The sequence below is a fragment of the Mesocricetus auratus genome, unplaced genomic scaffold, assembly GCF_017639785.1.
Source record: "Mesocricetus auratus isolate SY011 unplaced genomic scaffold, BCM_Maur_2.0 Super-Scaffold_100006, whole genome shotgun sequence".
Taxonomy (NCBI): domain Eukaryota; kingdom Metazoa; phylum Chordata; class Mammalia; order Rodentia; family Cricetidae; genus Mesocricetus; species Mesocricetus auratus.
The window spans coordinates 71732161-71746538 of NW_024429190.1; the positions used below are offsets into that span (position 1 = coordinate 71732161).

At 40.1% G+C, this 14378-nt stretch overlaps 1 protein-coding gene across 1 annotated transcript; it reads right to left on the reverse strand.

Annotated features, from left to right (window-relative positions):
- Nucleotides 1–10847: 10847 nt before the first annotated feature.
- On the reverse strand, nucleotides 10848–13656 carry LOC121140986 (SCY1-like protein 2). Its single transcript, XM_040747880.1, is given in 1 exon segment — nucleotides 10848–13656. A coding segment is annotated over 1 exon segment (2754 nt). The 5' UTR covers nucleotides 13602–13656.
- Nucleotides 13657–14378: the final 722 nt, after the last annotated feature.

Below are 14378 nucleotides of genomic sequence, written 5' to 3' on the forward strand. Positions count from 1 at the left end.
ATCAAATATTTTTATAACTCAGTTTTTTCTCTTAATATTTTAGTTATGCCTTTTTGCTATTTTTTCATTTTTTGATGACTTTGGGAATTTATCTTCTATATGAAATATATTGAGAGGCAGGAAATGCCTCTTGTACCCCTCAGTGTTTTCTTGGTTGACTTTGAGTATTATTCACATATAGTTCAGTGCTCCCTCTAATAGGGAAAGTGGCAGTAGATATTGGAATTTTTCCTTCCTTTACTCTCTTGCTTCTTCTTAATTTGTGTGTGTGTGAGTGCATGCCAACACAGATGTGTCTGTATGAATGTCCTGTGCTTGCATGGTTATTTGCATATGCATGGGTGCATTTGTGGGGATGCATTTGGAGGTCAGAACTTGACATTAGGTGTTTTTCTTCATCTCTCTTCTCCTTATATATTTGAGGCATGATCAGTTGAACCTAGAGATCACTTAACTGGCTGGTCTAGGTAGCCAGTTTACTCTGGGATCCCATCTCTGCCTCCCCAATGCTGAAATTACATGCAGACCTCTATTTGCCTCCATTTTTGTGTGTGCTGGGGATCCAGACTTTTGATGTTTATGTCAAAAGTCAAATTCCTTTTTTATGTTTATTTTTACTGTTACATGGCTTGTATCCTTCTGCTATATCATAAGAGCTTATTTTGAAAGCATGCTACCATTTTATCTTTGTAAAGGTCATATGTTGTTTTAGGGGATTTACTCTACTTTGTATTCTCTGGTGAAATATCCATTAGTCTAGACCCTTGTCCTTGCTTTTGCCTTATTTATGTGAATCTTGCTTGCCTGAAACCATGGGATGTTTAACTCCCATGCTTCTCTGACATATCCTAACTTGGTTTCCCTTGGTGGTTTATTCAACTTTTCATATTTCTTCATCTTAGGTGTCCCTGTCCTTTTCTTTTTTCTGTTTTTAGTTGTGTATTCTAAATATAATGAAGTGTTTGGGGGAATGTATAAGATCCCAAGTCAGAAGTGCCTGACTTGTGGGCTGGTTCTATGTGTTCACCTATTTCCATACTGGGTTGACCCTTCTCAGTATGATTCATGCATTTTCTAGAAGACATTTGCTGTTCTGAGATCATCTTCATATGAGGTTACTAAATATAATATTGTTGCATTCTGTCTTCCCTCTGATATTACACACACACACACACACACACACACACACACACACACACACAGTGGCTTTTAGTGTTTTAGTCTTCTCCTTTTTTTATTTTGAGGTTAATAGGAATTTTGTTTTTCCATTTTGATGGTGGTTTTCATTGTTTTGTTTTTTCCACCTGTTTCAGCATAAGAATTTTAGAAAATGCAGACGTATACTGCTACCCAATTACAATCTTTTCATAATTCTATGTTATATTCTAAATCAGTTTCCAGATTACCTAATCATCAAAAGCATGTAGCTGATTGACACTTGACTAAGCCATTTTTAACCCCTCTGCTAGGTAGGGCATAGTGAGCTTGGATTTACATAATTCTTTATCTTGTCTCTTCATTCTCTGTGCTGGGAGAACCCTTGCAGGACTGCAGTAAGTTTATTTCAATTTCTATCCAATATTGATTGCGAGTAACCTGAACACATACAAGATCTGAAATTAAGCTCTACCAAAAAGTAAGGGAGCTGAGCATGGTGGTGCACACCTTTAATCTCAGCACCAAGAAGGCAAAGGCAGAATTTCTGTGAGTTTGAGTCTAGTCTGATCTATACATCAAGTTTCAGGATGACCAGGACTACATTGAAAGACCCTGTCTCAAAACAAACAGGCAAATAACAACAACAAAAAGTAAAAGGAACTTTGTGTAACTCCAGGAAATCTGAGGAGAAACTCTGAAAAACATCCTCTCTGCCTACTACAGGTTACATACTTAACAGCTCACACACTTACTAGAAAGTGTCTTCCTCATTTCTAAAATTACTTGCTCTACTGTCTCAAAAAGTATAAGAACTAAGATGTAATGTTTAGAGGTGTCCTTTAAAAGCAAAATATCTGCTTTCTCAAGTATGAGTATGTGTGTGTTTGTGTGTGTAAGAGTATATGTGAGTGTATGTGTGAATGTGTATGTGAGCATGTGTGTGTGTGTGTGTGAGTGTGTGTGTGAGTGCATGCACATATGTGCTGGAGGGTCAAGTCTCAGGATTTTACATGCTAGAAAACTTCTCTCTACCACTAAAATACATCCTGAGATATCACTTAAATTATTTTTGGGTTAACCTTATTTTTTCTTTGATAATTTCATATATATGTATATATATGTACATATATATTGTGTGTGTATATAGTGTATCTTGATCATTCCAACACCCTCCCCTCCACTTCAATCCCCCAGAGATGTTTCCAACAAGTCTCCCTCCAAACTATATGTACTATTTTTAAATCTATCTATCTATCTATCTATCTATCTATCTATCTATCTATCTATCTCCTATCTATATACCTATATATCTATCTATTTGTATATAATTTATATACATATTTAAACTTTTGAGTCCAGTTATTCCCTATATTATAGTCTCTTCCAAATTTTGCTAGTGTAGTTCTACAAAACCATCACTGGATGCTCATGATCTTTGGGGGTATACATCACATTTTAGAGTTGTGTTAGTAGGTCTTTGGAGTCATAAGCAAATAGTCACATAGCTTCAAAAATGGCTTAGTTACAATTTTTAAAAGTGGTCTCTTGTTAATAAAATTGGTAAATTTTGGCTTTGGAATTTAGTTTGGCTGGACGCCTTTGGGCCAGACAGCCATCTGTTCTATATGCTTCAGGTGTTGATTTGGCTGAGACTGGGTCTAGATGACCTCTGAAACACTTTCCAGGAAACATTGCTTATATTCTGAAGGTCATGATATACTGTCATCATATTTACCAAGTAAACTACAGGGGTATCAGTATCTAAGAACTAGTCATACAGAATACTTCGAATGGCCATGGTTCTTACATTAATTCTCATTGAAGACTTGGGAGGAAAAGTAGGAATAGAATAGGGACACAGTGCATCTGAGACTAAGCCCAAAACTCACATATGCATTGGCTGGAAATAAACAATCACTGAGAAGTCTGACTGACTACTATAGGACTTGGGGGATGGTGGGGCAGTGAAGCTGAGTCTCCCTAGTGTAATTATGCTCTGTGACATTTTAAGACCTTTGAGTTGAAAAGAAATGACTTCCATGTATAGAGAGCCATGAAGAACAGCACTGTGGAAGGATTTGCTTTAAATGTTTGTTTATAAGATTGTCTCTGGCTTTTAATCCCAACACTCGGGAGGCAGAGGCAGGTGGATCTCTGTGAGTTCGAGGCTGGGCTGGACTGACAGCCTCGAAAACAATACAGAGAAACCCTGTCTCGTAAAATCCAAAAAAAAAAAAAGATTGTCCCTGAAAAGCAAGCCACATAGATAAAAATATTGAAAACACTATATACTGAGTTTTGGAGAATTGACTGAATAACAGTAAAGGATGCTAAAGTTCAGAAGTCCAGGTATCCATCCACAACCTGGTGTTTATAGGTGACACTATCCATTGTCTTTGATTTTTCAAAGATCTACTAAGTATGGATGCATCAGAACGAACTGTGAATCAAAGGACAGCCAAAAACCCTTTAAAATTGTGGTTTGTGGGATGAGAAGTATCATGAATTCATTCAGGCTTTAAGCAATTCTAACATGATCTTGGTGAGAACTGGATAATCAAGTCACTAGAAGTACAATCCCAGTTATATTAGTGAATGCAAAGAGGAGTCTGAAAGTTTGTTGAAAACAAGGAAGGACAAACTTGATAAGCATGACAGCAGAGAAATCCCAGATATGGCAAGGAGCGTAGTGTCATGTTTTAGAGATGTGGGCAAAACATGAATTTGCAAGAAACAAATAACAACAAATACCTGGTTAGGATAAGTGTTAGTCCCAATTACCTCTGTCCTTCCTTAGTCCATCCTAAAGGAGTCTAGGCAGTCACGTTGCCACCCTCACAACTGTGGGTTTCTACCTTCTGGGTCATGGGCAGTAATGCATCCAAGTTAGAAAGCATGTGACAAGCCTTTCCTGAGTAACAGAAAGGAAATCATCTCTGTTTATTTGCAGATGCTCTGCAGGTCTGAATCAAATGTAGCATGCCATGGGGAAGTGAGTAGCTGGGCAATTCATAATACTGCTTAACTCTGGCCTTTCCTATAGAGGAGAGAAATGCTGCTTCTTAACACTTTTGTTGGCTGAGTTTGAGTTAGCTGAAGTTAACACTCACTTTTCTATTGTGACAAAAATACTTGAGCAAATCAATGTAAAAGGGGAATGCTTTATTTTGACACACTCATTCAGTGAATTTTTGACTCCATGACATTGAGACTGCAATGGGTTCAAGCATCATAGTCCTGGGGTGACATGATAAAGTCCAAGTGTCACTGTCCTGGGGTGCACATGATGAAGGAGGCACCTGGGAAGCAGGAAGATAGAGCAAAAGGAAGACATCCAAAGGCATGCCCCTAGAGACCAGCTTCCTCCAATCAAACCCCATCTCTAAATATTGTGTTGGGGACTGAACCTTTAACCCATAAGCCTTCTGGATGGGAGTGTATTTTATATCTCAACCATAACAACACCCAAATGAATACAGTAAATTAATGCAAATTTTAGATATTTTGTTACTTTTACTATTTCACCTGATCTTAACCAATACAATTTATCAAATAACTGCTATTCAAAGACTTGTCTTAATAAGTCATTGAGTCACTACATATTTATTATATGAATACTTTATCATCTAGCACCAGGCTAAAAGCACAGGTGAAACATGAGACCATTTCTGCCCCTGAGTAACCTAACAACAAAGATGATGAGACTTAAATAAATAAAAAAGTTATAGAACACCAAAGACACAAGCATTTGTGACTTACAAACACCATAAGCATTTGGATAAGGGGGAAAATGAAGGCTATATGAAAAAAGAGCAACAAAATCATATTTTATCCTAAGTAAATGTTGAACATTTTTGTTGATCAGTTACTGGTACATAGTAGTTACTTGATGATAAATTATATTAAACTGAAATATAAGCTGCTAACTGGTCATTCTGGTCAACTGGGAGGTGAGGCAAGAAGATATGAAAGTTCAAGACTGTATCAATACGCTGAGGCTTCATTTCAGTGGTAGGATATTGGGGAGTTGTGGTCTCACCCCTACAGCAGGACATTGTGCAGCACCATTGGAGTCTTGAGTTCAAACTTAAGTAACAAAAAGAAAAGAGTGTCAGGGAGGGTCGGAGGGAGGGAGGGAAGGAGGGGAGGGAAGGAGGAAGTAAGGGAGGAAGAAAGAAGGAGATTTTTAACATTTTCATCCAGGTCACAAAGACATAGGCAGTTTTTCTTTAGAGCACTTACTTCTATGTTTACTGTTTATATCTCCTCTTCAGAAGTATGTTTGCAATCCCTTTAATTGCTTTCTTTGTTTTTTGAAGTTGGACAGGTGTGTTTGATCCATTTGCCAGATGGGTACACTGTATCCCTGCTCACATTTCTGACTTTGCCTCTCCAGTTTGTCTGTATCACTTAGATGCCACTCTCTGCCACCCTCCTGCTCTCATATACACACTTCTCCATAGCATAATTACAGGAGAATTTAGGCTCTTAGCAGAGTATGGGGTCTTAAAGGATCTCTGCCAAGCCTTGCTTACCTGCCGTGTAGTGATGGTGTCTATTGTGTGTAGCACTTGCAGAGATGACCCCTCTAGAGAGGCAGGTGAGACACCACAAGTCTAATGGCATCATGTTATGCCTGATGAGGCTTCTTCCTCTCTGAAAACAAAACAACATAAACAGTAAATCACACAGAGACAGTCACTAGTGAGATCAATCACAGGAAAATATAATAAAAAACAAACACAGGATTGCCTAGAGAGAGACAAAAGAAACCCAGCTTTCCAGCCATTGTAACTATTTGGGTGTTGTCCACTTTGGGCGGTAGACATCCCATGCTATCTGACAGTGTGGTATGCTGGTCCATGTAGTTGTAAGTGGCCAGAAGCAAAGTCCTTACAGAAGGTGACAGCTCAGCATTCTCAGCGTGGGAATTTCTTTCAGTGGGGAAAGGAGAAAATGAATGGAAACTGTCTTCTTTCAGTGGGTGCTATGTGGTGAGCTCTTCCAAGTGGTTGGTGCAAGAAGTTTTTATTTGGGGGTGCACTCAGACCCATAGATCCTCTTTTCCCATTCCCTACCAAGTCACTACTCTATCAAATAAATCAAAACTGTTCATTTAAGTGAAAAAATACATTGAAAGGTAAAGGAATATTTAGTCAGTCCCTCTACTTGATAAAGACTCTTGAATGGAAATAATTAGTCACAGATTGTAAGATTATATTTTTAAGTAAATAGAAATGTTTTGAGTAGATACAAATAATGATAAAGACTTCTACCATGACCTTCTTCCTCATTGACACAGTTTGATTAAGGAAAAGGTAAGTAAAAAACTGTAACAGTGTTAAAAAAATGTGTGTCTTCCATCTTTTACTACTGCGTTTCCTGCTGCAGACAGCAGGTTTAACTTCAGTAGTAGAGACTTGGATAAATGTAGATGAATCTCCAGAGGGCAGACTGTTGTCCTCAGGAGAGTCTTGTTGATTAATGATGAAACATTGTGAAATTCCCCAAAAGCTGAGTGTTTGAACGAGTCCTGGAATGTTTCTGTACTCTCCACTTTGAGATGTAGGAGACACTTACCTTCTGGCTCTGAGCACACACTTGTTTGGAGACAGGGTTGAACCACTTGAGTGGTTAAAGTCTACCCAGGTGGAAGTCTCTTCCTTATAAAACTACCTATGTTTTGGTGCCTGTTGTGGTTTGCATCTGAAATGCCTCTTGTGTTGAAGGTGCAGGGCCTGATGCAGCAAGGATCAGTGGTGTGGCCTTGGGGTAAAACTAGATCATGGGAGCTCTGACATCATCAGTGGATTGACTTGTTGATGGCTTCAAAATATAGTGGGTTATGGGAAGAAGTAAAGACTTCAGGAAGTGAAGCCTACTTGGAAAAAGTCATTTGATCATTGAGAGTGTACCCTGGAAGGGTGTTCTCACTCTCTTTGTCTCTCTCCCCTCTGTCTGTATCTGACTCTGTCGCTTTTCTGCTTGCCTGCCTGTCTGTCTTCCTGCCTGTCTGTCTGTCTGTCTCCATATGATAAACAGCTTTGCTCTATAACGTGCTCCCTGGCATGAAGATCTGTTTCATCACAGCACAAACAGCAATGGAGTTAAGTGAGCATGAATGAAAACTTCCTAAACCAGGAGTCAAATCATCTGTTTCTTTTTTAAGGTTATTAATCTCAGGTGTTTGGTCACAGTCACAGAAATCTAATGAAACATTACCTTATTCTGTACAGACCCAGTGGCCTCAGTGAAAACTTCTGGTATGTTTCCTCTGCTTCTTGGGGAAATGGACTTCCAGTTCTCATAATTGTTGGTGTGACACCCCAGTATTGTTATCTCCCAATCTCATGGCTGGGAAATGGCATATGCTCTCAGCCCTCAGCAGCTCTGGAGAGTTCTAGGGTGTGTGTCTTCAGTACTGTGGGAGCTGACGTTTCCGTTGCTGCTTCCTCGGAGGAAACAGCAGCTTCTGTGTGCCGTATGTTCACTTAACACTGCATGCCAACTCGCACGCCATATCATGCCAGCCTGAAGCAAGTGTGCTCACCCGTCCTACATTAGCATCATTGCACTTGCAATCGAATTAATAATTGGCCGTTTTCCTGCATCCTTTAAAGACAAACGTGAGAGCAAGTTTGTCATGTTTATTAAGAATATGCTTATTTTCTGGTATTTAAACAAGGACAGTAGCAATGGGAAATTTAAAAATCCAGGAGTGTTGGTAAATCTGGGTAGACAATTTGAGGGACTTGGAAAGTTTTTCAAAGTTCTTTGAATTCATAATTATTTCCAAATGAAAAGTACAAAAAAACCTCTCACATAAATGATAGGCTAGCTTCATTTATCATAGTTAATAACTTGCATTATAGTGGTTCAGACATTTATAGTGTCCACCATTATAAAACCTGCATCAAATTACCTCACCCTCCTTTAGACGGCATTCATATGAATGAAGAACAGAGGAAAAATCACCAGAAAATGAATTACAACTTTCAAGGAGGCAGGTGGACAGTGCTTTTCCCTGCTCCATGACTCTGCCTGAGTTCCCCTGGGAAAAGTCTTTATTCCACTAAGGTCCTGAAGCACTGTGCACAGAGTCTGTGTTATTGTGTTTTCCAATTTCAAATGAAAAATACAAAGGAAGTGACAAACCATCTCAAATATTTTGACTTGCAAGATTCCTCAACATAGCTTGTCTTGCACAAGAAATGTTTCCCCAGTTCTGAATGGGACTGTGTGGAGGGACAAAGGCACTGCATTTTTATTTTTAAAAGCACATTAAACAGGTCTGCTTCTGTAAAAGGAATGGCGTGATTTCTTGAGAGCTTATGGAAATTTGTGCTGCTGCTTAGTGGTGCGAGGAGAAGTGATGAGTCAGCGCCTTGCTTCAGCATTGTTACTCTGATTTCCTAGGAAGCCAGATCAAACTTAGTTAACATTTTTCCTCAAGTAATGCTGAAATGCTGCATTTCATACTAAAGTGGTATAGAATAGGAATTAGGATTTTGTGTGTGTGTATATATGTATATAGGAAGAGAGAGAGAGAGAGAGAGAGAGAGAGAGAGAGAGAGAGAGAGGGAGAGAATATAGCTAATAATAATCAATATGCAAAGCAAGAAATTCAGTTTTAAAAGTAATGATGAACTTCTGGTGATGTGGCAATCACTGGATAAGCAGATGGAGAATGTGATGGAGAGACTGGAAGGGTCACTTGCAAGACTCTGAACCCCCTGTGTTCTAACGCAAGAACTCCTTTTATGAGCAATGTCAAGTGATGGAAAGAATGGCGGATGTTTGCCAACATGTGATTTGGCTCCTAAAATCTACCTGTGGATACACATGCACATAAACACACAATACACTTGATTCTGTGAGTAGAATTCATACGGCTTTCCTGCTGGAGGCCTATTAAAAGAACCAGTTTTCCTCCAAATGGAGATTTCTTTTATCCTGGCTCAAACCAGACAGCTACCTATTTAGATCAGAAAACCCATGTACATAAATCTGATCTGATAGCTTGTGGAGCAAGGAGACCTAAAACACAGTGTCCTATGGACAAGACTGACAGGAAACTCCTTATTGAACATGGAATGAGTCAGGGTCAGAGAAAAGAGAAGGAACAATGGGCCTTGTGAACACTTACACTCTTGTTTCTTTAGGATGAAGATATTTACTATGAATTAGGGCTAAGAAGTGGCTTTTTCCCTGGAGTTATGTCATAGTTTTGTGAGCAGGACTGAGGAAGTGGGGAGGGGTCATAGATAGTGGGGCAAGGCCAGTTGTCATCCAACATTAAAATGCTGATTCCTCCCTCAATGCTGCGGATATTTGGGAGTCTGCCTCTATTTTCCTGTAGGGTTCAGATACAGGTTGAACTGCTAATTTCAGCAGGGTGGCTGGGCTAGGGAAAAGCTGTGACAGCAGAACAAGGCCATCACCAGGCATCCCGATGGTCTCTTCACATGCTTCCTCAGCTCCTTTGCAGAAAGACTGGAGGCCTTCAGGAGGCAATAAAGGGTCCTCGACAGCATTTCACATCTCTTAAAACAGGAGTTCTGGGAGAAGGGACAGAAACTGCTCATTCTCTTAAGAATTAAGCCTAGAAGGAATTGACAAAGTTTCACTTCTAAGATGGTCTCAAAGACCAACCCTTGCATCATTCCACTTCTTGATGGGGGTGATATACAAGTACCTAAAGGGGGGAGAACCCGACAGACAAGCCGCCACAGAACTTGAAAACCTTTCATGAACATACCGTTCTAAGTACTTGTGTAGTTTTATTATTATTATTATTATTATTTGTTCTTCAATACAAATTTTATTCCATATAAAACATTTCCCAAAAGAAAGTGTTTAAAACAAGTCAGGTGAAGTTGTGATTATTCGACAAATGCCTTTTCGTTTCTTGAATGAATCCTTTGTATCCACCCAGTTTTTTTAGCAGGCATGCCACCACCCACGTGCCAGGTGTGAGTGCTGGCTCGCATTTCTCTAAGTGTGCTTTTGCTAAGTGGATGCTAAAGCACTGGTAATGGCATGAAACTACTCTGTCATCAAGTACTGCACAGTACGTAAGTCATGTGCACATGTGTGTACTTTTTCAATGAACAGCCAGCCATTTAATAAACTTAGCATCAGCACACTAAACTTTATATGATTTATTTTAAATGATTGCTGGTTCCAAATAATTAAAAACCACAAACTGTATGGCAGCAACTATAATACATACACAGTTTAAGAGTTCTTTAGTTATCACATAACAGTAGAATATAATTTTTAAAAGTACAAAGGACAGTTGTAGCATAAGGCTCTGTGGTAGAATCAGCAAATTAAAGACAAACATCAGAGAAAGGTTCTAGAAAGTGAGGTGTGTCCTATTAGAATTGATTTCTTCTTTTCTAACAGTGACTGATTTACAGACACTACAATATCCAAACAAAACAAAATGTTTCTGGAACTCCTAGAAAAGAATTAAAATTAAATTTCAGTAGACGTAACTAACAAGGCTGGACTATCGTGGCAAGCTAACATTCAATCTGTTGGTATCCAATGGCTCACTTATTTTTAGAGTTTATTATACTTGAAACAATATGGCAGAAATCTCAAAAGTTTACTCATTAAATATAGTTTAATTATCTTTTTTTACAAATCTCCTTTTGAAAATGTAATTCATATACGCTGCAACTTCAGAAGTTTGAATTCAAACTCGAGTATGGAGGCAGTGATCGAGAAAGTTGTATCCGGGTTCTTCGTCTGCTGTCTGTACAAGTCAGGACATGGCTCTCCTGTGTGCCCATGGCTGTGCTGCCCAGACCTGGGGACCCTTGAGGAGGTACAAACTGATTCAGCCACTGATTCGGTTTCTGTTGGGATAGCTGGTTCATGCTAACTTTGGGTTTCTGAGGGCCAAAGAGATTATTAAGGGCAGACATATCAGGTGGTCACTGTTGAGCCTGCTTCGCACCAGCAGGAGGAACACTCAAAGAACTGTAGTTTGACAGAGTGGGGGCTGCTCCCAGAGTCATGGTGGTCACTCCAGCTGTGCTCGTACCACTGAAGAAGTTGTGGTTTGGATTGACCGGCATGTTGAACCCCGAAGTCTGAAAGCCCATGTTGGCATTTAGACCATTTGTCAAATTTCTCTTTGTATTATCAATTGGTGTAGAGAACATCATGCTGAGGCCCGTGGAAGGAACGGATGTGACGGTACTTGAAGCAGAAAGCTTGGGAGTGCTAACAGAAAGGCTGCTCAACGAGGTTATGTTGTCCATCAACGTGTCTGTCAAGCCGTTCGTCTGTTTGATGGGCGCAATGGGAGTGTGGACCTGGGGCTTGAGAGGCTGCTGGCTTTTCAGCTTCTGAGCCTGCTCCTGCTCTTTTGCTAGTTTCTGTTTTTCTTCAAGTGTAAGTGACGCTCTTTTCTGTTTATTCTGCAGCCCATCTTCTTTATTTTCCGATTCGCCACCAGTTAGAAGGTCTGCTCCAATGTGGTTAAAGACCTTATCAATCTGCTGACTTCCAGTATGTGCAACGTTTGTCTCCTCAGGAGCGCTCATTTGATTTCCTATGTCCAAAGACCTCTGCTGCTCCTGCATCATGTGAAGCTGCTCCAGCTTAGTCCTGTGCTCTGACTCCAGTCTGCTCAGCATCTCCTTTATGACGGCAATGAAAGAACTGAACTGATTGAGATTAAGATTGTTTTCAATACTCAGGGGAATGAGATGAGGCAGTACTTTTCCAGCCAGCAGCTCTTTGGTGATACCCAGTTTCTTATGAGTAAAAGTACATTTATAAATACCTAAAATTCCCATGAGGACTGCCGGCTCCTTGGAGGGAATCTGTTGTAAGAAGGGTAGGATATCACCAAGTACAAACCACTTATCCAAGTACTCCAAAATCTTTCCTAAACAGACTAATGAATTCACACGAACAGCAAGGGAAGATGTTTGTAAACAGGCATTTTTAATTCTTGGAATCAAAGCATTTTTCATGGATGGGTAGTCTATAAGATTTGCAAATGTTGGGATGATGTTTAGACAGAGCTCCTGAATCTGAATGGAAGGAGCCTCCAGGGCTCTGTAGACCATGGGTAGCACACTATTCTTTATCTCATCAGGAGGGGTTTTGGTTAGGAGCAAATCCATTTTTCGTAGGAAAATTAACAAAATCTGGACTGGCTCCTGCTGTTTAAACACAGGACCAAGCTCGGGCAGAATTAATCTGACATACTCTTCTTTGGTGCACTCCTCAGCGATCAGTAACACATTAGGCAGAACAAAAGGTACCATATCAGGATTGACAAACTCTGAAGTCAAACAAGGCAGAATTCTCTGCACGATGACATGCTTGGGCAGCTTTGGTAGAACCTTTGGCAATCCTTTGAAGAATTGTGATTTCTGAAGATCATCTCTTTGAAATAAGGTATCAAAATATTGAAGCGTGACTGCACCAACATCATCAAAGAAGGGAATTTTTGTCATTTGGTCTGCATCAGGCCTTACAGTTGGAGTTACATTCAACAACCGTTTCACGTGTTCACAAACTTCTTCAGGTATAATTGTAAGTGAACTAGATCCTAAACGACTCAGCTGATCCAACTGTCTACTGAAACTCTTGTAAATATCTTGCTTGTTGACTTCAAATATAGGTTTCCCTTTATTAAAGACAGCATATATAACAGTTCCTAAAGAATACATATCACTGGCTGTTTCACAGCTCACGGAGAGGATGTATTCAGGAGCCAAGTATTCAGGATTTGGAAGACACAATGATGGTAAGTTTGGGTCCTACTCTTTACAAGGAAATTTAGGCTCTTGTTCAGAAGGATTGCTTGATGACACACAAAAATCAAAACCCATTATTTTCCAAGCTCCACTTTTATTCAAAATTATATTTTCAGGAGTAACATTTCCATGAACCATTTTCACACTGCTAAGCAAAAATGACAATCCTTCAGAAACCTGAAGCAAACCATACTTAGTTTCTACATCATAAAGTTTATAATCCTTAATGTCTGGAGATATTGAAGAGGGTAGATTTTCCCAGTTACCAAGAACATTGGCTAAACTTGCAAAAACTGGTTCTGTACAAAATGCCAAGCAATCCCTTGACTCTTCTAAAGGATGCTGGACCGTAAGAAGTCGAGGGTGGCGTAGCCGGGTGAGCTGTTGGACTCCTCGTTTTAAAGAATCGATGATTTGATCCTTTTCAAATTTTTTATATTTGTCAATCAGCTTTTTATCAAAGACAAAAACAGCCACTTCCTGTTTAGTTGACTTCTTTGTGCCATTAAAAATCTTCCATGCCAGCCCATTGCCACCACTGGCAATATGAGGATCAACATCAAATTCTCTAGTGACAGGATTTCCCATAACAGCACTAGTGACATCAGCTGTTACTTTGGTAACAGTACTCTTCAATTTATTAAGCATGGACTCCATGGCTGCAGTACTTGGTAGTTCAAGTTTCCTCGCAGCTGGCTACCTGGAGGGGCGGTGCTGGGGCCAGTCCCTGCTGGTTCCCTCAATGCCTCCGGGCTGTGGCTCAATGCCTCCTGGATGTGGCTGCTTGGCTGCTTGGCTGCTTGGCTGCTTGGCTGCTTGGCTGCACTCCTGACCGCCCCTGAACGCTTACTTCATCTCCTCTGCCACTCCCGAGGCTGCAGAACCCCAAGACCCAGGAGTAAAGGGGGAAGGAAGGGAAGGGACCGGGGAAGAAGAGCACGGGAGAGGGAAGAGCACCCAATGGCCTGCCTGGTCCGACATGACGTCACTTCCGGGTCACTTGTGTAGTTTTAAAAATAGGTGATCCACTATGTTTTTGTTCTTTTTTGTTTTTACATTAACCATAGGGTTTATTCCAGGTAGGGAGGGGTAGAGTGGGGGGGGGAGGAGAGATGAGAAGAGACAAAGAGGGTTAGAGAACAGAGAAGGGAGAAGAGAGTGAAGAGGAAGCAGAAGTACACTATGGTCTTCCTAGGTTAAAAAAGTCAGAGGATTAAAAATCGTGTTTAATCACTTCAAGATGCACATATGGCATAAGGAATTTCTGAATGAGATCCCTGTCACTCAAAATAGCCAACAATAAAAAAAATGGGACCTCATGAAATCTAAATGCTCCTGTAAAATAAAGGAGCCATTGACTGAGTGAAGACACAGCCTATAGAATGGGAGAAAAAATTGTGATAGTTATACATATGTCAGAGAATTAGTGTATAA